At 49.0% G+C, this 20,669-nt stretch overlaps 1 protein-coding gene across 1 annotated transcript in view; it reads left to right on the forward strand.

Moving 5' to 3' along the window:
• Positions 1-17,999, forward strand: part of tgfbi (transforming growth factor, beta-induced) — a 31,236-nt gene extending 13,237 nt beyond the window's left edge. Inside the window, exons 3-17 of the mRNA XM_072395098.1 lie at positions 3,503-3,567; positions 4,884-5,041; positions 5,113-5,277; positions 7,857-8,003; positions 8,564-8,705; positions 8,794-9,006; positions 9,773-9,910; positions 9,985-10,127; positions 12,396-12,532; positions 13,269-13,399; positions 15,714-15,838; positions 15,927-16,029; positions 16,400-16,467; positions 17,622-17,646; positions 17,713-17,999. Of these exons, the coding sequence (XP_072251199.1) occupies positions 3,503-3,567; positions 4,884-5,041; positions 5,113-5,277; positions 7,857-8,003; positions 8,564-8,705; positions 8,794-9,006; positions 9,773-9,910; positions 9,985-10,127; positions 12,396-12,532; positions 13,269-13,399; positions 15,714-15,838; positions 15,927-16,029; positions 16,400-16,467; positions 17,622-17,646; positions 17,713-17,774 (1,822 nt within the window). The 3' untranslated portion in view covers positions 17,775-17,999. The remainder of the gene's footprint in view (positions 1-3,502; positions 3,568-4,883; positions 5,042-5,112; positions 5,278-7,856; positions 8,004-8,563; positions 8,706-8,793; positions 9,007-9,772; positions 9,911-9,984; positions 10,128-12,395; positions 12,533-13,268; positions 13,400-15,713; positions 15,839-15,926; positions 16,030-16,399; positions 16,468-17,621; positions 17,647-17,712) is intronic.
• The last annotated feature ends 2,670 nt before the right edge of the window (positions 18,000-20,669 follow it).

Below are 20,669 nucleotides of genomic sequence, written 5' to 3' on the forward strand. Positions count from 1 at the left end.
ACACAGACACACACACAGACACACACACAGACACACACACACAGACACACACACACACACACACACACACACACACACAGAGAGAGACACACAGAGACACACACACACACACAGAGAGACACACACACACACACACAGACGGCAGCTGATCTCCATCTGTTTACATTTACTGCAGCAGCAGTTCAACTGGGCCGGACCGGGTCAGAGAACAGAACCGACTCTGGTCGGTTCTGGCTGTGTTACATCATAATTACAGCTTCTGTTCACATCCAAACAGCTGGAAAGCATAACTATGGCTGATTGTTTTATACCTTTAACAGAAAAAGTTGAACTCATTACAACGTAATTCGGTAAATGAAATACATCTGGTGTCCATCTGTAGTGATAAAGGTTCTTCAGAAACACAGAAACTGAAGTCTGAGCATGGATAAGGTCGACTTCTTCTGTGGTTCTTCTTCAGGCTGAAACTGAAGAAGAAGAAGACCTCATCTGGGTCTTCAGAAAGCAGAATTTAAAGATCATCAGTCGAAGCTGAGCCTCTCTGTGGGGAGCCGTGCTGTCACAGATGGAAGCATGATGGAAGGGTTAGGGTGGAGCAGGAGAGGAACAGCTCTGTGGCTGAAGAAGCTTTCCCTGTCAAACAGTTTCAGATCAACTAAACCTCTGCAGAGGAAGCGACTCTGAGGATGGAGTCGATCTCATCCGGATGGTTAGAAGCCCAAACAGGAAGGTTCTGGAGCTGTGGGACTCAGAACTGAGATAAGATGATGTAAGGTCAGATAAGTTCAGTTAAAACTAGATAATATGGGAAGAGACGAGGTAGGAGACAGAATGATATAATATATAGTAGAATGTAAGCAGGGGCGTAGCACTAAATTCTGGGGCCTCTGAATAAACCGTCTTGGTGGGGCCCCATGCTGACTTGATAAATAGTTCTCAGCATATTTTTCCCATAATATAAGATAATAAATACGATCTTAGTTTAACCTTATAATAAAAGGCTCATTATAATAATTAGACTTAAATACAAGTTTAAAATGGTGGAAGATAATTTGTTATTAACTTACAGCTTTGGGCTCTGAGTTTTATTTCATCTGATTGATGCTGAAATTCATACTAAATATGTCATGATTGATCAATAATCTCCATGTAAAGTTGAACAGTTTTAACTGCGAGGTCCATTTTTAATGATGGTTGTCAATAACTCTCCTCTCAGAGAACTGAGGACTCACTTCTTTAGTCTCCCTCTTCTTCTTTCTTTGCTTTTCTGGAGTCCAGATGTTTCTCAGGGAAACCCTTTCTCCTCTGGCTGCTCTCAGGTTTGGACTGAATCCTTTCAGCCTGATTCAGCCTGATTCAGGGACTGAATCCTTTCAGCCTGATTCAGCCTGATTCAGCCTGATTCAGGGACTCAATCCTTTCAGCCTGATTCAGCCTGATTCAGGGACTGAATCCTTTCAGCCTGATTCAGCCTGATTCAGGGACTGAATCCTTTCAGCCTGATTCAGCCTGATTCAGGGACTGAATCCTTTCAGCCTGATTCAGCCTGATTCAGGGACTGAATCCTTTCAGCCTGATTCAGGGACTGAATCCTTTCAGCCTGATTCAGCCTGATTCAGGGACTGAATCCTTTCAGCCTGATTCAGCCTGATTCAGGGACTGAATCCTTTCAGCCTGATTCAGCCTGATTCAGGGACTGAATCCTTTCAGCCTGATTCAGCCTGATTCAGGGACTGAATCCTTTCAGCCTGATTCAGCCTGATTCAGGGACTGAATCCTTTCAGCCTGATTCAGCCTGATTCAGGGACTGAATCCTTTCAGCCTGATTCAGGGACTGAATCCTTTCAGCCAGATTCAGCCTGATTCAGGGACTGAATCCTTTCAGCCAGATTCATTAGGATTTAAGGATGAAACTTCTCTCCTGATGCTGGAGGTTTCCTCTGGTGATGGACACCTCTCCATCTTCCTCTGACTCCTCCTCTAAACCCTGACTGAGATGATTTCACTGTGGTTTGGATGGTGCATCGCAGCCTTCCTCCAGCTGTTGCTGTGCAGCTGGAGTCAGAACCTCCCCAGAGACTGAATTAAAAGAGTTTAAAGCTGAAACTTTATTCTTTCTGTTGAACCGTCATCAGCTGCTGGAAGCAGCTCTGAATCCCTCTGAGCTGCAGCCGTCTTATTTCCACTCCGTTTTATTCTGGAGTGAACAGGAAGCCTTTCCCTGGCGGTGATGGCAGTCCCCCGTCTGGAGTCTGGCTGTAGATTCTTCTTCTCTCACAGGAAGCCGGCTTTATGAGGCCAGACGGCGTTTATTATGGAAATCTCTACAGGAAGTCCAGAAGCCACATGGAGACAGTTTTCCAGCAGACAGACCTCAGCTCCACCTGGGCCCCAGCTGGTGCCTGTAAATCCTGCTCCAGGAGTCCGAGCCGTCAGTGGAGTGTTCAGCAGCAGCACCGGGTGCTGGTTCTGTTACGGTTCTGACAGCCAGCCATGATCACACTGCTGGCCCAGACGTCGTTGTGGTACCTCTTTGTACCTGGTTACCGTCCCTGAGTCACCTGGACAGAACCGTGTGGTTCTTGTGGTTAAACTCTTTCCAGCTGAGTGGTTCTGATAGATCCAGAAGCTGCAGGTTGTTTGCAGAGGAGCGACGGGAAGCCTCGGCTGTCAGAGAGGATCCTTCAGGCGGGCGATGGGTGGAGGCCTCTGCAGACACCCACAGGTGGAGAGGCTCCAGCTGCTGCTGTTCCTCACCCGAAGCCTCAGGAGTTTCACATCGTTTCACAGGTCCAGACAGACTCCAGATCAGTTTAAACGGCCTCAGCCTGCAGCCCACCTCCACCCAGCACCGCCTCCTCTCCTCATCTGCAACGCTGCCCTGATGAGAACAGAGTGGAAACTAACTTTCATGGAATGTGCTGCAGGTCAGAAAAATGGATACGAGACAACAGGAAATATGTCGAGTTCAGACTGTCTGACCGGAAATAAACTGTGTCCCAACCTTTCCTGGCTGGGTTTATAGGAACACGTCATCACTGTGTGCTGGACATTATTTTTGGTCCTGGTCCAGGTCCAGGTCCTGGTCCAGGTCCTGGTCCTGTTGGTCCTGGTCCAGGTCCTGTTGGTCCTGGTCCTGGTCCTGTTGGTCCTGGTCCTGTTGGTCCAGGTCCTGGTCCTGTTGGTCCTGGTCCTGGTCCAGGTCCAGGTTCTGGTCCTGGTTTCTCAGGATCCAAACCTCCATTCAAGCTGACAGCGCAGCTCTGGATGATGAAATCCTGTGCCGTGTTACGGGAACTTCTTTATTTATGAGCTCTACTCAGCAGCTGTTTGGAGCTCATAACTTTATTAGCATCATTATAAACACTCAGGAATTTATGTGTCTCCTGCAGCAGGTTTTTATGGAGACTTTCTTTTCCTCAGGAAAAGGAGGGCTGAGGATGGGGGTCCACAGGGGTTTTCTGGGGTCCTCATGTGTCCTTACATCATGTCTTCTCTGCAGGGTGATCACCTACGAGTGCTGTCCAGGTTATGAGAAGATTCCTGGAGAGAGGGGCTGTCCTGCTGGTATGACCTCTGACACACAGCAACACCTGTAACCCAACAGCGAGATCTGAGGTTTTAATCAGTTCAGAAAATACAACACAGAACAAAAACTTCCATAAAAACAAAGAGCAATATTAAAAAAGTCAGGATCTATGCTCACAGATGAAGTTTAAAGCCTGAAGTGCTTAAAAACGTGGAGGCTACGGGATCCGTTTTACTTTCAGGGACCGAGTGGGGTCACAGGTGATGTTAGGCCCGGGGGGGGGCACCGGACAGCGGTCAGCACCTTTGAGGGGCACCTGTACTCAGAGTGGACCGTGTTAGATTCCTCAGTATGATGGAGTTTATTAGTAAGAAAGTCAGATCAGGTGGGACCACCTGGCCACCTGCTGCCTTGCCACAGGTGCCGGGGATCCTGGTTTTGTAGAAAGGCGTCCTCTGTAGTTTTACTTTGTGTTCTTGATTCCTTTTTTGGGATCTGTGGCTGTGCTGTAGGCAGAGATGTTGCCAGCTCTGAATGCAGAGTCTCAGGCTGTCAGCAGTGGACAAACAGTCCATCTATTCTGGTTTCTGTGTACGTACTTCTGAGGTGACTCACTCAGTGCTGCAGATCATGTGGAGTAGCACCGAGGCACAGAGAACTGTGTCTGTGTTGGGACTTTGGGTTCCCTCCTGGTCCTAGTCCTGTCCTCAGCCCCCTCTGACCGGTCAGTTTTAGTTTATTCTCTTAATGGGTGGTCTGCACTTAGACAACAGCAACAGTGAGCAGTGATGACTGATGATGGGGGAGGGGATTGCTTTCTTAAGTCTTTAAACAACATTAACTTTTACAACATCCATTTTTGCCCCCGGTGGGACGGAACACATGCTGATCAAATTTAGAGGGAACAGACTTTGTGTGGTTAAAATTATCCCTGCAATAAAAGTCAAATATCAAGCAGAGCTAGCTTAGCATTGGCACAGTAGCATTGACCAGTGTCTCTCAGTAATGTCCAAGCTGGTGCACCAGCCTCCGACTCAGCTTTGTTGTTGTGTTGTTAAGCCAGGTTTCCATCAGAATATAAACTTAGCCGTTATTCATCCATTTGTCCTTGTCCACTCTTATTTGGAGTATTTTCCAATGAGCAAACGTTGGCTGGAGACATGCTTTGGAGTGGAGCCCTCTGAGGAGAGGAGGCTAGCCTAGCATGTAGCTCTCCTCACTGACGTTCACCCCCCCGCCTTCATGGTCTGCCTGCCAAGAAGCTGCCCCAGCGTAGAGCGACTGGTCATGTGATGTTGGGCGTCCCCTGTGTTTCAGAGCTGTTAGTGAAAGCATTAACTGTGTGTGATTGCAGCGCTGCCTCTGGTGAACATCTACAACACTCTGGGGGTTGTCGGGGCCACCACCACCCAGATGTACTCTGAACGAGCCAACATGAGGGAGGAGATCGAAGGTCCGGGGAGCTTCACCTTCTTTGCTCCGAGCAACGAGGCCTGGGCAATGCTGCCAGCGGTCAGTACAACAGCTCTGACACACACGGTGACGCCACCACGATAATGAAACTCATCCTGACTCTGCTGCAGGAGATCCTGGACGCTCTGGTGAGCAACGTGAACATTGAACTGCTGAACGCTCTTCATTACCACATGGTGAACCGCCGTCTGACCTCTGAGGAGCTGAGACATGGAACCAGCTTCCCCTCCATGTACCAGGACTCAAACCTCCACATCCATCACTACAGCAATGGGGTGACAGCGCACTATCCGACACTCTGACACACTCTGAGACACTCTGAGACACTCTGACACACTCTGAGACACTCTGACACACTCTGAGACACAGCTGAGACACTCTGAGACACACTCTGAGACACAGCTGAGACACTGACACACTGAGACACTCTGAGACACACTGAGACACACTGAGACACACTGAGACACTCTGAGACACACTGAGACACACTGACACTCTGAGACACTCTGACACACTCTGAGACACTCTGAGACACTCTGAGACACACTGACACTCTGAGACACTCTGACACACTCTGAGACACTCTGAGACACTCTCTGAGACACACTCTGAGACACTCTCTGAGACACACCTGAGACACTCTGAGACACTCTGACACACTCTGAGACACTCTGAGACACACTGACACTCTGAGACACTCTGACACACTCTGAGACACTCTGAGACACTCTGACACTCTGAGACACTCTGACACACTCTGAGACACTCTGAGACACTCTGAGACACACTGACACTCTGAGACACTCTGACACACTCTGAGACACTCTGAGACACTCTGACACACTCTGAGATACTCTGACACACTCTGACACACTCTGAGACACTCTGAGACACACTGACACTCTGAGACACTCTGACACACTCTGAGACACTCTGAGACACTCTGACACACTCTGAGACACTCTGAGACACTCTGACACACTCTGAGACACTCTGAGACACTCTGACACACTCTGAGACACTCTGAGACACTCTGAGACACACTGACACTCTGACACACTCTGACACACTCTGAGACACACTGAGACACTCTGACACACTCTGAGACACTCTGAGACACTCTGACACACTCTGAGACACTCTGAGACACTCTGACACACTCTGAGACACACTGACACACTCTGAGACACACTGAGACACTCTGAGACACACTGAGACACTCTGAGACACACTGAGACACTCTGAGATACTCTGAGACACTCTGAGACACTCTGAGACACTCTGACACACACTGAGACACTCTGAGACACTCTGAGATACTCTGAGATACTCTGAGACACTCTGAGACACTCTGACACACACTGAGACACTCTGAGACACTCTGAGATACTCTGAGACACACTGAGACACTCTGAGATACTCTGAGACACTCTGAGACACTCTGACACACACTGACACACACTGAGACACTCTGAGACACTCTGAGACACTCTGAGACACACTGGGACACACTGAGACACTCTGAGACACACTGAGACACTCTGAGACACACTGAGACACTCTCTGAGACACTCTGAGACACTCTGACACACTCTGAGACACTCTGAGATACTCTGAGACACTCTGAGACACTCTGAGACACACTGAGACACTCTGACACACTCTGAGACACTCTGAGACACTCTGACACACTCTGAGACACTCTGAGATACTCTGAGATACTCTGAGATACTCTGAGACACTCTGAGACACTCTGACACACTCTGAGACACTCTGAGACACTCTGAGACACTCTGAGACACTCTGACACACTCTGAGACACTCTTTGAGACACACTGAGACACTCTGAGACACACTCTGACACTCTGAGATACTCTGAGATACTCTGAGATACTCTGAGACACTCTGAGGGAGTGGCCATGAGGCTGGGAAGACAGTTGAAGCTACCCCAGAAGGCGGCTGAGAGGCCCTTTCAGGGGTGAGTTTTGCACTAAGTTGGGGGATGGCAAAGCAGTCTCTAGCACTGGTAGGTGATGCTGGCCCTCCTGGGCGCCGTCTGTCACTCTGAAGCTACAGAGGAGGTGAGGAAATAACTGCTTGCAGCCTTGCCTCCTTCTGAAATGTCTCCCTCAGGGGTGTGTCGGGCCAGTTGAAGCCTGAGGGGCTGGTCCCCCTCTGTCTTAGCTCCCCACTGGCGGAGGTACCCGATAAGGGTAATGCCATTTCCCCTATGTCAGTCTTAGGCTGTGTATTTAGAGAGGCATGATGGCCTGATCCTCTCAAAGAATTGTTCAGGGGCATTACACGGAAAGTGCAAGATCTAACTGTGGAAAAAATGGAAAGCTCTGCAGCAAAGAGGCGAATAGTCCGCTGTGTCCAGATCATTCTGTTAATAGGTAAAGGAGCCAAACTCTGACCTACCAGGTGAGGAGGTGGAGACAGGTGGTAGATGAACAAAGGTTTTATTTCAAACTAAACAAAATATGCTGCCAAGAAAGGATAGAAAGCCAAAAACAGAAAGTGACAGAGGGATGTGAGTAATTACCAGCAGACTGTGAATGAGACCAGGGGACAGACCAAGACACCTGAGGACATCTAGGTCTAAATACAGAAAAGAAGAATCCAACAGAATCTAGCAGTGAGGACTGAAAACTAAAACAGAATACAAGGAAGAAAATACCAAACAGGAACACAGAAAAGAGACTAAACCAGAGCAGAGACTAAGAAACGTGGAGCAGGACAGCTCTGGATCTCACCTGTTTGGTGTCACAAACGCTGGCAGTGAAGCCTGACCTGTAACAGTTACTGCATTAATCTGATCGATAGATTAACAAGCTTCCCTCTCTCTTCTCAGATTGTGACGGTGAACTGCGCACGCCTCATCAAACCTGACCAACACGCCACTAACGGCATCGTTCACGTGGTGGACCGCGTCGTCACCGCCGTTACTAACGACATGCAGTCCATCATCGACATCGATGACGACCTGGAGACCCTGCGGGTGAGTACAGCGGGGTGCTACGCCCCCCAGGGGTAATTAAAGCACAACAGAAATGTGATCCATCTTCCTCAACCCCCAAGCAGCCACATTAAGATTACCAGACTTCAGGGTGGGCTTAGGCCGAGACAACAAACAAACCAAACTATCTTCACAAGGGAAACCAACGCAAACAAAGCAACTTCAGAACCAAAGACAAACACTCACCTCCCTACAAAACAGGGGAAACTCTGGAATAATAATACGGCAGCCCAACCCTACAAACTTTTCAGCTATAAATAGACTCGGTGTGGCTGGTTGGGAGGAGAGGGAGATGAGTCCCTCAGCTCTTTATTATGAATCCCGCTCCACAGCAGATAATCCTCCACAGGCCCTCCAATCAGAGCCTGGCACCTGCACATCGCAGGTTCCATAAAGTTAATGAAACGAAAGACCCTGGGGAGTCGTAACATCAGTCTGAGAGATTGTGTTTTAAGGATGAAGCTCTTATTATTGATGTCTCCAAACGAGTCTCCGTCAGTTTAAACTCAAAGTATTCCTGACTTCCCGTGCCTGGCCTTCAGATGGCCTTCGCTGCCGCTGGTCTGACCGCCATGTTGGAGAGCGAGGGTCAGTACACCATCTTTGCCCCCACCAATGATGCCTTTGCGAAGATTCCTCAGGAGACCATGAACAGGATCCTGGGAGACCCCGTGGCTCTTCGAGGTAAACCTCTGAACGTGTTGTTTGATATGTTCGAGATGATCTTTGCATGTTTGAAGTCTGCTGGAGTCCTTCTCTGTCCACGCCTCAGACCTGCTGAACTACCACATCCTTAAGAGTATGCAGTGTGCCGAGTCCATCGTCTCGGGGACCCCGATGGAGACGCTCCAGGGCACCATGTTGGAGGTCGGCTGTGACGGAGACATGATGACTCTGAACGGGAAGGCCATCATCACCAAGAAGGACCAGCTGGGAACCAACGGAGTTATTCACTACATCAATGAGCTGCTCATCCCAGACTCAGGTACTCTTTCTGCAGTTGGTGAGCGCTGTGCTCAGAAACTAAAGCAAATAAAATGAAAATTAGATAATCTGTCCACAGCTGAACCTGTTGCAACTTTTACTGAGTAATAAAGTAAAGTTTATTCATATGGAACCTTTAAAGAGCTGCTTTATAACAGCAGATAAATGAACAGAAACAATAAAAACGAAAAGTAAAATTAGCCAAAGGCTTGTTGAATTTTCCTTAAATGATTTTAAAAATTCCAGTTCTCGGTTCCAGAGTTTAGGAGCTAGAACCTCAAAGCTTTGAGGTCCCCTTTAGTTCTGATTTTGGAGCAAGGTCCAACCAGCAGACCCTGATCAGAGGACCAGAGTCCAGCTGCTGGAGTCTGGCTGTATAAGTTCATCTGGATTCACAGATTAGGCACCAGAGGGTAAAAAAGAAAGATATCTCTGAGTATGGAGTGAGACGTGTTCAGTTCTTCTGTTTGTTCTGTGCTCAGATTGAGGAAACTCTGGGCCGTCCGGCTCTGACACGTCTGAGGCTCTAAAAACTGAATGTCATCAGCATAGCAGTGATGGGAACGTTTGATTAAGGTGTCCCAGAGGGAACCAATACCGAGAGAATAGTTAAGGGCCTGAAACAGAGCCCTGAGGTGTCCCGTACCATACAGACTGTGCAGGTTACACCTTTCAGGAACTGAAAAGGTTCTGTCAGGAGAATGGGGAGAGAACCAGGCTGTCCCAGACCCCCTTCAGCTTTATCTGAACCTGTTCTTGTATTACAGCTAAAACTCTCCTGGAACTGGCTGAAGGTTCCTCTGTTTCCACGGCAACCAGGCTGTTTGTTGACGCTGGTCTGGCCTCCCACCTGACGGGTTCCGAGGCTCTGACCATGCTGGCTCCCCTGAACGACGCCTTCACAGGTAACGCTCACCTGCTCAGGCCTCACAGACGCTCAGAGAAGCAGGAACACATCACCTGACTGTGACTCCAACAGGAGGCGTGACCATGACTCCTGACATGAAGAAGCTGATGACCAATCACATCCTGAAGGAGCAGCTGTCTTCAAAGTCCCTGTACCACGGTCAGGAGCTGGAGACGCTGGGAGGCCTCAAACTCAGAGTCTTTGTCTACAGAAACGTAAGAACTGTCACTCGTTTCTTCATTCATTCATTTTGACTTGTTAACACTCACCTCACCGTCTGCAGAGCCACTTTGGATCAGAACCATGTCAGGTAGCGTCTGGACAAACTGACGCCTCTCACATGCATCCTTAGAGCACAGATGGTTTCCACCATAGCTGAGGTCATCACAGCAGATCAGATCAGCAGCACCGGCTGCAGAGTCAGAGGATGGATCTGTATCCTGCTGCAGAGGATGGATCTGTATCCTGCTGCAGAGGATGGATCTGTATCCTGCTGCAGAGCCAGAGGATGGATCTGTATCCTGCTGCAGAGCCAGAGGATGGATCTGTATCCTGCTGCAGAGCCAGAGGATGGATCTGTATCCTGCTGCAGAGGATGGATCTGTATCCTGCTGCAGAGGCAGAGGATGGATCTGTATCCTGCTGCAGAGGCAGAGGATGGATCTGTATCCTGCTGCAGAGGCAGAGGATGGATCTGTATCCTGCTGCAGAGGCAGAGGATGGATCTGTATCCTGCTGCAGAGCCAGAGGATGGATCTGTATCCTGCTGCAGAGGATGGATCTGTATCCTGCTGCAGAGGCAGAGGATGGATCTGTATCCTGCTGCAGAGCCAGAGGATGGATCTGTATCCTGCTGCAGAAGATGGATCTGTATCCTGCTGCAGAGGATGGATCTGTATCCTGCTGCAGAAGATGGATCTGTATCCTGCTGCAGAGGATGGATCTGTATCCTGCTGCACAGAAGTACAACAAAGTTAAGTTAACTAAATAATAAACTAAAACCACTGATTTCACAGTCTGAGTTGACTGAAGGTCCCGAACCAGGAGCGAGCTGAGGTCATACGCTCTAAGATGACCAGTGATTATCATCACAAAGGACGACTAAAAACCATGTTTGACGTGAGCTGGTACAGCGATCAGAACCATCTCCTCACCCCAGAAGGTTCTGGTTCGACTCTCAGGACTCACCAACAGGGTGATCATCAAAATGAATCTGATGCTCAGGTAAAGCTGAGCTGAAGGAGGTCCAGCAGGACATTCAGTCCACCTGCAGGCGTCCCAGTCAGGTCACATGAGTCCTCAGCTGTCTCTTTATAGATATCAGACACATTCTGAGTAAGTTACTCATTGTATTGTTATTATGAAGTGTTTAAAAACTCAGGCATCATGTAAAGTACGACGCTGAACTGATTACAAAACAGGAAGTGTTAAAAATGCAGAAGGATTTGTTGGTGAAAAATAAATTTGAGAGCAGCTTCGAGCTGCCTGGTACTGGTTGGAACCAGTTTGGTCCGGCTGGCACCATCAGCTCTGACAGAAGAAATATGAGATGCTGGTGGAAAGCCAAACCAATGAAGACGCAGTGTTGGGTGTGATCTCACTGTTGCCGGGCAGAATAGAGTTTTCTGTCTTTAGGAAAAAGGCTTTGAGTGAATAAAATCCTGCACAATGCAACTGTAAAATTATTCTTTTTCCCTGAAGACTGATTTATTCCTTTTTCCTGATTAAACTCCCCAGAGTCTTTTTGACTTTGATCCTATTTGATTCCAGTAACTTTGGAGGTGATTTTCTGAGTCAAGCTAACCCAGATCGGAACGTGGTTTCCCAACAGAACCAGCAGCCTGGCTGATGAGCCTTTGAGTACTTTGAGGTCGTCGTGATTGTCAGAACCTGATGAGTCAGCCTCTGAAAAAATAAAACGGTTCACGCTGGTGATGGTGTAGTTTTAAACTCTCCATTTGTGTGGTGCTGTTTGGGGCTAAGGTCTCTGCTGGAAGAACTCTGGGTCCGAACCCGGCCACTGCTCTGTTTTTTACCACGAGCCTCGGTAGAAACACCCAGTTTCAGCCATGAAACTGTTTTTCATCATGGTGGCTGCACAGCTTCCTGCTGCACAGCTTCCTGCTGATTCCTGCCCGGTGCTGTGGTCCGTCCCTGGTGGTCCGTCCCTGGTGGTCCGTCCCTGGTGGTCCGTCCCTGGTGGTCCGTCCCTGGTGGTCCGTCCCTGGTGGTCCGTCCCTGGTGGTCCGCACATGTTCCAGGTCCAGGTCCTGGACCTGTGGTTATTTAACAGTCCTGCTCAGTCCTGAGTTCAGCAGATCACAATCAGCAGTTCATTTGTGTGTTAAATGTTTCTAACAGTAAACTCAGATTTGGGCATTTTCTTCTCAGAGAACACACGGTTCTTCTGGCTCTCTGATTGGCTGTGAGCAGCTGAATGGTGATCAGGTGATGAAGATCTCTCCTCTCATGTATTTGTGCAGAACCTGTGCATCGAGAACGCCTGCATTGCTGCTCATGACAAAATCGGGCGCTATGCCTCCATGTTCACCGTGGACAAAATCCTCACTCCTCCGATGGGGACCGTCATGGACGTCCTGAAGGCCGACGACCGCTTCAGGTGAGCTCATTCCCCCGTGGTTACCTGCTCTGTACAGACCTGCAGCCTTAAACGCCTCGGCGCCCGCTGCCTTGAACGCCTCGGCGCCCGCGGCCTTGAACGCCTCGGCGCCCGCGGCCTTGAACGCCTCGGCGCCCGCGGCCTTGAACGCCTCGCCGCCCGCGGCCTTGAACGCCTCGCCGCCCGAGGCCTTGAACGCCTCGGCGCCCGAGGCCTTGAACGCCTCGGCGCCCGCGGCCTTGAACGCCTCGGCGCCCGCGGCCTTGAACGCCTCGGCGCCCGCGGCCTTGAACGCCTCGGCGCCCGCGGCCTTGAACGCCTCGGCGCCCGCGGCCTTGAACGCCTCGGTCACCTCGGTCACCTTCTCCTTCAGCTGCATCATCACTAAATGACGGATCTGCCGAGGGTCGTTTGGTGCTTAGCTAACATTAACTAACGTTTCCTATTTTAAGAATAAAGTTGAATAATAGTGATCCTGTTTCTCTTTGTTGTTCTATTTTCCGTCCGTTTAACTTTAACTTGTCACTGTGTCCACAATCTATAAAAATCATGAAAAGTTGTTTTTCAGGACGAGTGGGGATCAGCGTAATGAACGGTGTCCTCGTTTCTTCCTCTGAGCTAACGAACAGCTTCCTTTGCTTTGAAAGTGTTTGAGGAGGCCGAGGTCGCTCATGACCCTGAACCACAGCTCGCCATGCAGCCGTTCTGTTACCGTCTGTCTGTCGCCTTCTTCCAGCGTGCTGGTCGGAGCTGTCCAGACTGCAGGGATGACGGAGCTGCTAAACCAGCAGGGGGCGCTCACCTTCTTCGCTCCCACCAACGACGCTTTCAGCGCGTTGCCGCGGGCCGAGCTCAACCGGCTGATGCGTGAGTGTTAAAGGTTTTAAACCAACAGGATGTCCTGCTGTGAAACTCACAGGAACAACCTGCTTCCTACGTGGAGGCGCGAGTTTCAGCTGTACCATAAGACACCGCCCTCTGGTGGCCATACGGATGATTACTGATTATTCAATACAGTTCAGTTTTATTTATAAAGAGCCAAATTACAACAAACCTACAGTCCAATTCAAGCCAATTAGAATCCAATTCATGAAATTCTAAATCAGTCCAATTCACAGAGAACCAAAAAAAAGTAGCCTAGCTAAAGAAACCAACAGATTGGATCTAAACTTCTCTCTGATCCTGAGCTGCACGAGGCGACTGTGGAGTGAAAAAACTCCCTTTTAACAGGAAGAAACCTCCATCAGAACCAGAACCAGGAAGGGTCCATCTGCCTGGACCAGCTGGGGCTGAGAGGACAGGAAAGAGGGGACAACAAGCAGCGTAACACCAGGCCAGAGACACCTGCTGAGAGAGAGAAACACAAGTTAATGACAGCAATGATGTCATCTGTACATGGAGGGAGGAGAGGTGCATCATGGGAGCTCCCCCAGCAGGCTGGGCCTGTAGCAGCAGAACTATGGGATGTTTCATGCTCACCTGAGCCATCCCTAACTATAAGCTTTATCAGAAAGGAAAGTTTCAGCCTGATCTTAAAGGTAGAGAGGGTGTCTGCTTCCTGAAGCCAAACTGGCAGCTGGTTCCACAGAGAGGGGCCTGATAACTGAAGGCTCTGCCTCCCATTCTGCTTTTAGGGGCCTGATAACTGAAGGCTCTGCCTCCCATTCTGCTTTTAGGGGCCTGATAACTGAAGGCTCTGACTCCCATTCTGCTTTTAGGGGCCTGATAACTGAAGGCTCTGCCTCCCATTCTGCTTTTAGGGGCCTGATAACTGAAGGCTCTACCTCCCATTCTGCTTTTAGGGGCCTGATAACTGAAGGCTCTGCCTCCCATTCTGCTTTTAGGGGCCTGATAACTGAAGGCTCTGCCTCCCATTCTGCTTTTAGGGGCCTGATAACTGAAGGCTCTGCCTCCCTTTCTGCTTTTAGGGGCCTGATAACTGAAGGCTCTGACTCCCATTCTGCTTTTAGGGGCCTGATAACTGAAGGCTCTGCCTCCCATTCTGCTTTTAGGGGCCTGATAACTGAAGGCTCTGCCTCCCATTCTGCTTTTAGGGGCCTGATAACTGAAGGCTCTGCCTCCCATTCTGCTTTTAGGGGCCTGATAACTGAAGGCTCTGCCTCCCATTCTGCTTTTAGGGGCCTGATAACTGAAGGCTCTGCCTCCCATTCTGCTTTTAGGGGCCTGATAACTGAAGGCTCTGCCTCCCATTCTGCTTTTAGGGGCCTGATAACTGAAGGCTCTGCCTCCCATTCTGCTTTTAGGGGCCTGATAACTGAAGGCTCTGCCTCCCATTCTGCTTTTAGGGGCCTGATAACTGAAGGCTCTGCCTCCCATTCTGCTTTTAGGGGCCTGATAACTGAAGGCTCTGCCTCCCATTCTGCTTTTAGGGGCCTGATAACTGAAGGCTCTGCCTCCCATTCTGCTTTTAGGGGCCTGATAACTGAAGGCTCTGCCTCCCATTCTGCTTTTAGGGGCCTGATAACTGAAGGCTCTGCCTCCCATTCTGCTTTTAGGGGCCTGATAACTGAAGGCTCTGCCTCCCATTCTGCTTTTAGAAACTCTGGGAACCACAAGGAAACCTGCAGCCTGAGAGCAAAGTGCTCTGTTGGGGAAATATCCAACTGTGAGATCTTTAAGATGTGATGGAGCTCGGTCATTAAGAGCTTTATGTGTGAGGAGAAGAACCTTAAATTCTATTCTGAAATTAACAGGGAGCCAATGAAGAGAAGCTAAAACTGGAGAAACATGATCTCTGCTGTTAGATCTCATCAGAACTCTGGCTGCAGGGTTTTGGATCAGCTGGAGGCTTTTCAGAGAATCTGTGGGACAGAACAATAATAAGGAATTACAGTAGTTCAGTCCTGAAGGAACAGATGCATGGAGCAGCTTCTCTGCATCACCCTGAGACAGGATGGTCCTGATTTTAATGATATTACGAAGGTGAAAGAAGGCAGAAACCTGTTTTATATGAGAGTCAAAGAACAGATCCTGGTCAGAAATAACTCCAAGGTTCCTCACTGTAGAACTAGAAGCTGAGGAAATACCATCTACAGTAATTATATAACAGGACAGTTTACCCAACTTCAGTTTGTCTGAAGTCATGTGATGAAGAGTCGTGGAGGCGGTGGTGGGGATGGCCTCACACTGAGCTCAGATCAGAACACTTCTCTGTGTCCAGGTGCCCCTCCGGAGCTGTCAGGTGTGCTCAGGTACCACCTGGGTGAGGGCATGCTGGTCAGCGGGGGGATCGGATCGCACACCAGGCTGAAGCCTCTGCAGGGGGACAAGCTGGAGCTGGGCGTGGTCAGTTCCACACACCGGTTCCTCATTGGCTAACAACCTGTTGCTCTTAAACTGCCTCTGATCAGATGACTGTGTCTCTGTGTCTCAGCGTAACTACACCGTCTACGTCAACAAGGTCCAGGTGGCGGACGCCGACCTGATGGCGACCAATGGAGTCGTTCACGCCATCAACAGCATCATCAAACCTCTGCGTGAGTTGGATCAGCCGTTTCTGCTGCTGCTTCACCTTCTTCAGCTGAACTCTAACCTGTGACCCTGCTGAGGTCACGTGACCCTGCTGAGGTCACGTGACCCTGCTGAGGTCACGTGACCCTGCTGAGGTCACGTGACCCTGCTGAGGTCATGTGACATCGTGTGACCCCGCTGAGGTCACGTGACCCTGCTGAGGTCATGTGACATCGTGTGACCCGTTTTATTGGCTGAAGGTTGAGTTTCAGCAGGTTCCTCTGAGGCTCAGAATGTCGGACTCAGATTCTTCTGGTTGTGTTTTCTTTGAACTCTGAGGTTCGGAGACTCGTCCAGATGTTCAGTTTACACGTGTTGATGTTTGTGTGTCTGCAGCTCCAAAGGTGGACGCCGAGCAGGCCGACGGACCTGCAGCTCTGCTCAGATCAGCTGCTGCCTTCAGGGTGAGATTTGTTCAATCCAACAAAGCAGAAAAACTATTTTTCTAAAAACATGAAGGTGTGAAGCTTTTAAATAAAGGTCAGCAGGGCTCAGACTGTTCGGAGCCTGAAAAACCAGCAGTTAGTCTTAAATTCAGGGTCTCCAAATAAAACAGGAAGCTACACATGCTAAGCTAACTGTGGGAATTCAGATAAAATGACAAGAAGAACTGAAATAGAAGATAAAACACAAAGAGACACAGAACAGACAACTTAGCAAAGAAGCCATTTTAAACTGGATCTTTAGGCTCTTTGTTACCAGCAGCCTGTCACAAAGACACATCATTTGTTCCCATTTCTTTAGCTGCATCTATGAAAAACAGCAAAGAAAACACAGTTTGACAGACAGAAAATAGGATTTCTGCAGCAACAAGGTGATTCCCAAAGAGCTATTAGCTGAAAACTTGGCATATCTCAGCATGGTGTGCAGTGTGTCCTTAAAACATTTGAGGAAACTGGACAAGTGGAGGACAAAAGAAGAAGTGTCAGGCCTAAAAAACTATCTACAGCAGATGAACAGGATCTGAAAGTGATGTCCTTAAGAAAGAGGAAAAAATCCAGCTGTGACCTGACAGGACCTGAGAGATGCATCTGGACCTTCAGCTGATCCATCTACTGTTGGCCCAAGCCTCATCAGAAATGGGCTCCATGGAAGGGTGGCTGTCAAGAAGCCGTTCTTAAGGAAGGGAAACAGGGAGAAAAGGCTGAGCTGTGCCAAATGACACAAGAAGTGGACTGAAAATCAGTGGCAACAGGTCTTATGGAGGGATGAATCCTCCCCAGAGCCCGGACCTCAACATTATTGAAGCAGTGTGGGATCATCTGACAGAGAACGGAACAAAAGGCAGCCCACATCCAAAGAAGAGCTTTGGGATGTCCTTCAAGAAGCCTGGAGAACTATTCCTGAAGACTCCTTAAAGAAATGACAGAAAGCTTGTCTCAGAGGGTTCAGGCTGTGTTGGAGAATAAAGGAGCTCAGAGCAGAGATTCACTTTAAAGCTGCTGAGAACTGAGAAAAACTCTGTTTCTGCCTCAGATTCTGGGTTTATGTTCAGGTTTGAACATGTTTCAGTGAATCTCTGCAGATGCTCCTTTTTACCCTTTTCTCTGTCTTGCAGGTGGACGCCAGGAGCTTCAGGAATGGTGAGTGTTTCTGCTGTAGTTTGTGATCCAAAGCCGGTTCTGTTCTGATTCTGTTGGTTTCCACAGACGAACTCTTCCAGAAGATTCTGAAGAGCGGCTCCAGCAGGACGATGGTCAAGGGTCAGTGAAGCTGCCGTGAGGAGGAGGAGGAGGAGGAGGAAGGACGTTTGAGATTTACTTTTTCTACCGTTTGATTTCTACTGTAAAAACCAGCAAGTTCTGACCTTCAGTTTGAACTCCTGTAAATGTGTTGTGGTCCTGCAGCATGTGGGCAGGTCAGAGGTCAGAGGTCAGACTCTGGGACATCTTCAGCTGTTTGTATGTTTTTGTAAAATAAAGCTGAAAGTTTGACCCTCCTGCCTCCTGTCAGATTACTTTCCTCACCTGGCCTCACCTGAGTGATGTCATCAGAGCGTCTCACAGCCAGCTGGTTCTGTCAGGGCGGTTCTGACGTATTTTCTACTAAAAGAAAACACACTTTCAGTGTTCTGCAGTTATTTAGAATATCTGAATATATTTTCTGAACTGTTACTGTAACTGAACTAAAACACTGATTTTAATCAAGTTTATTCTAAATTTCAGCCTAATTTTACACTTTATATATATAAAATATACTTTTGCAATAAATTTGTAGTATTCTGATGAAACAAAGTAATTAAACTTTATTTAACTAAACAAACGTGTAAATTAGTTCATATACAGCCAGTTTAAGTTAAATTCCAACTAAAATTAAATGAAGACAAAAAGAAGTTTGTCGTCATGGAGACGGGTCAAAAATTCTTCCTCCAAGAGCTCTTTGCACTGAAATGAAATAAATAACTTTAAAAGATGAACTCAAAGCATAGAAAATAAATCAAATAAAGAAAGTTTCAGCTCAGAAAGTTCACTGAGGATCAGTTTATAGTTTTTAAATCACAGATATTCAATGTTGTTACAGTTTGATTTTACTGTCTGATCAGAACCAGCTGCTGACACAACATTTAACCTGAACAGGAACAGAACCTCGGACCCTCAGAACCAGTCCAGACCTCTGAATGAATCCTCTAACTGCACAGGCTCAAGTTAGATGTTTTACAGAAACAATAAAAAAGTTCCCACAGTGCGTGGGACAGTGAACCTAACACGATCTTTACTCAGAGTCCCGCGGTTCTGATCGGGCTGCGGCAGAACTCTGAGCTCAGAGTCCCGCGGTTCTGATCGGGCTGCGGCGGAACTCTGAGCTCAGGGTCCCGCGGTTCTGATCGGGCTGCGGCAGATCTCTGAGCTCAGAGTCCCGCGGTTCTGATCGGGCTGCGGCAGAACTCCCGCGGTTCTGATCGGGCTGCGGCGGAACTCTGAGCTCCCGCGGTTCTGATCGGGCTGCGGCAGAACTCTGAGCTCAGAGTCGCGCGGTTCTGATCGGGCTGCAGCAGAACACTGAGCTCCCGCGGTTCTGATCGGGCTGCAGCAGAACTCTGAGCTCAGAGTCCCGCGGTTCTGATCGGGCTGCAGCAGAACTCTGAGCTCAGAGTCCCGCGGTTCTGATCGGGCTGCAGCAGAACTCTGAGCTTAGAGTCCCGCGGTTCTGATCGGGCTGCGGCAGAACTCCCGCGGTTCTGATCGGGCTGCGGCAGAACTCTGACAGATGAATGGACCCGACCAAGCAAAGTTCTGAATGGAAAAACAAGAACTCTGAACCTGACCCAGAGCCCATGGAAAGAAACCAGAACCGATGGAATATGAGAGCTTCTGGAAGGTTCTGGCAGCTGCATTCTGGACCATCTGTAAGCGGTTCAGAGAAGTTCTGCTCAGACAGTAAAAATCTCTGCTGATCAGGCTCAGATCCTGGATCAGAACACCAAGATTACACAAAGTGGGTCAGACTGAAGAAGACGGAACATCCAGAACCTGTTTTATCGGAGTCCAGCTGAGGAAAGGTGTCTGAGATCCAGTCTTTATGCAGCTGAACAGCAGCTGAGCAACAATGGCAGGAAACAGCTGGAAATGGACCCAAAGGAAGGAAACGGCACCGGGCCCAGAACAGAACCCTGGGGAACTCCTGAAGATTTTCACTGAGAAAGACCTTCCAAAAAGAAGCGAAGAGAACCACTGAGGAGCAGTTCCTGGAGTGCTTCTGAGAGAACTGATGTCTGATCCGTCCTGTCGGAACCGGGCTTTTAATGGAGCAGAAGAACCAAATGTGGGGCTCAGAATGTGCCGAGGTCCATTAAACGATGATGAACAGGTGCCTCAGAATAAAACTGGGCTAGAGTCAGAACCGCTATGAGTGTCAGCACCGGGCCGACTGAGTGGTTCTGATGTAATTCTGATGTGACTCACATCATGGTCCAGTTGCTGCCGTTACAGAACCAGCCCACCTTCTGGCAGCTGTGGACAGAAATATGAGGAACCATCCAGCTGTGATCGAATCATGCAGAACCGGGTAATACCGGGTCAGAACTGCCTCACAGGTCAACTGAGCCAGAACCGCTCCTCAGTCTGACACCAGGACAGTCCAGACAGGAACCAGCAGCAAGCCGGGCCGGGCTGGGCTCTGGATCAGAACACCCGTGTTACAGCCAGACTGAACCGGTGATGATGGCATGAAGTCAGTGCAGTTACATCAGAACCAGGCCGATATGAGAGCAATAAAGGAGAGTTTTGGACCCAAGGTACCAGTTCTACCAGCCCTGAAGAGAACACATAGAACACCTGACTAAATAAGGACCAGAACCAGAACTTCAGCTTTACTGAGCTGTCTCATCACCACTGGGTCCACTTCAGGGTCGTCCTCAGGCAGAGCGGTTCCGGTGACCGATCAGTACCTGTAATCTGATCAATAATCACACCACCTGAGCACGAGCGGGTCGGGCTCAGAGCGCCACCTGCTGCCAGCAACCTGTTCTTCATCCACAACCAGACCGGAACCTGCTGCTCCACATTTAGGTTAAAAGAAATAAGCAGAACCACGTTTATTCTTCGGTTTATCCTCCGGTGCACTGACCCACTGGATCAAACAGATTATCGATTACTGGTGGCTCCAC

Source organism: Leuresthes tenuis, unplaced genomic scaffold (assembly GCF_036924035.1).
Source record: "Leuresthes tenuis unplaced genomic scaffold, fLeuTen1.0.hap1 SCAF_11, whole genome shotgun sequence".
Lineage (NCBI taxonomy): Eukaryota > Metazoa > Chordata > Actinopteri > Atheriniformes > Atherinopsidae > Leuresthes > Leuresthes tenuis.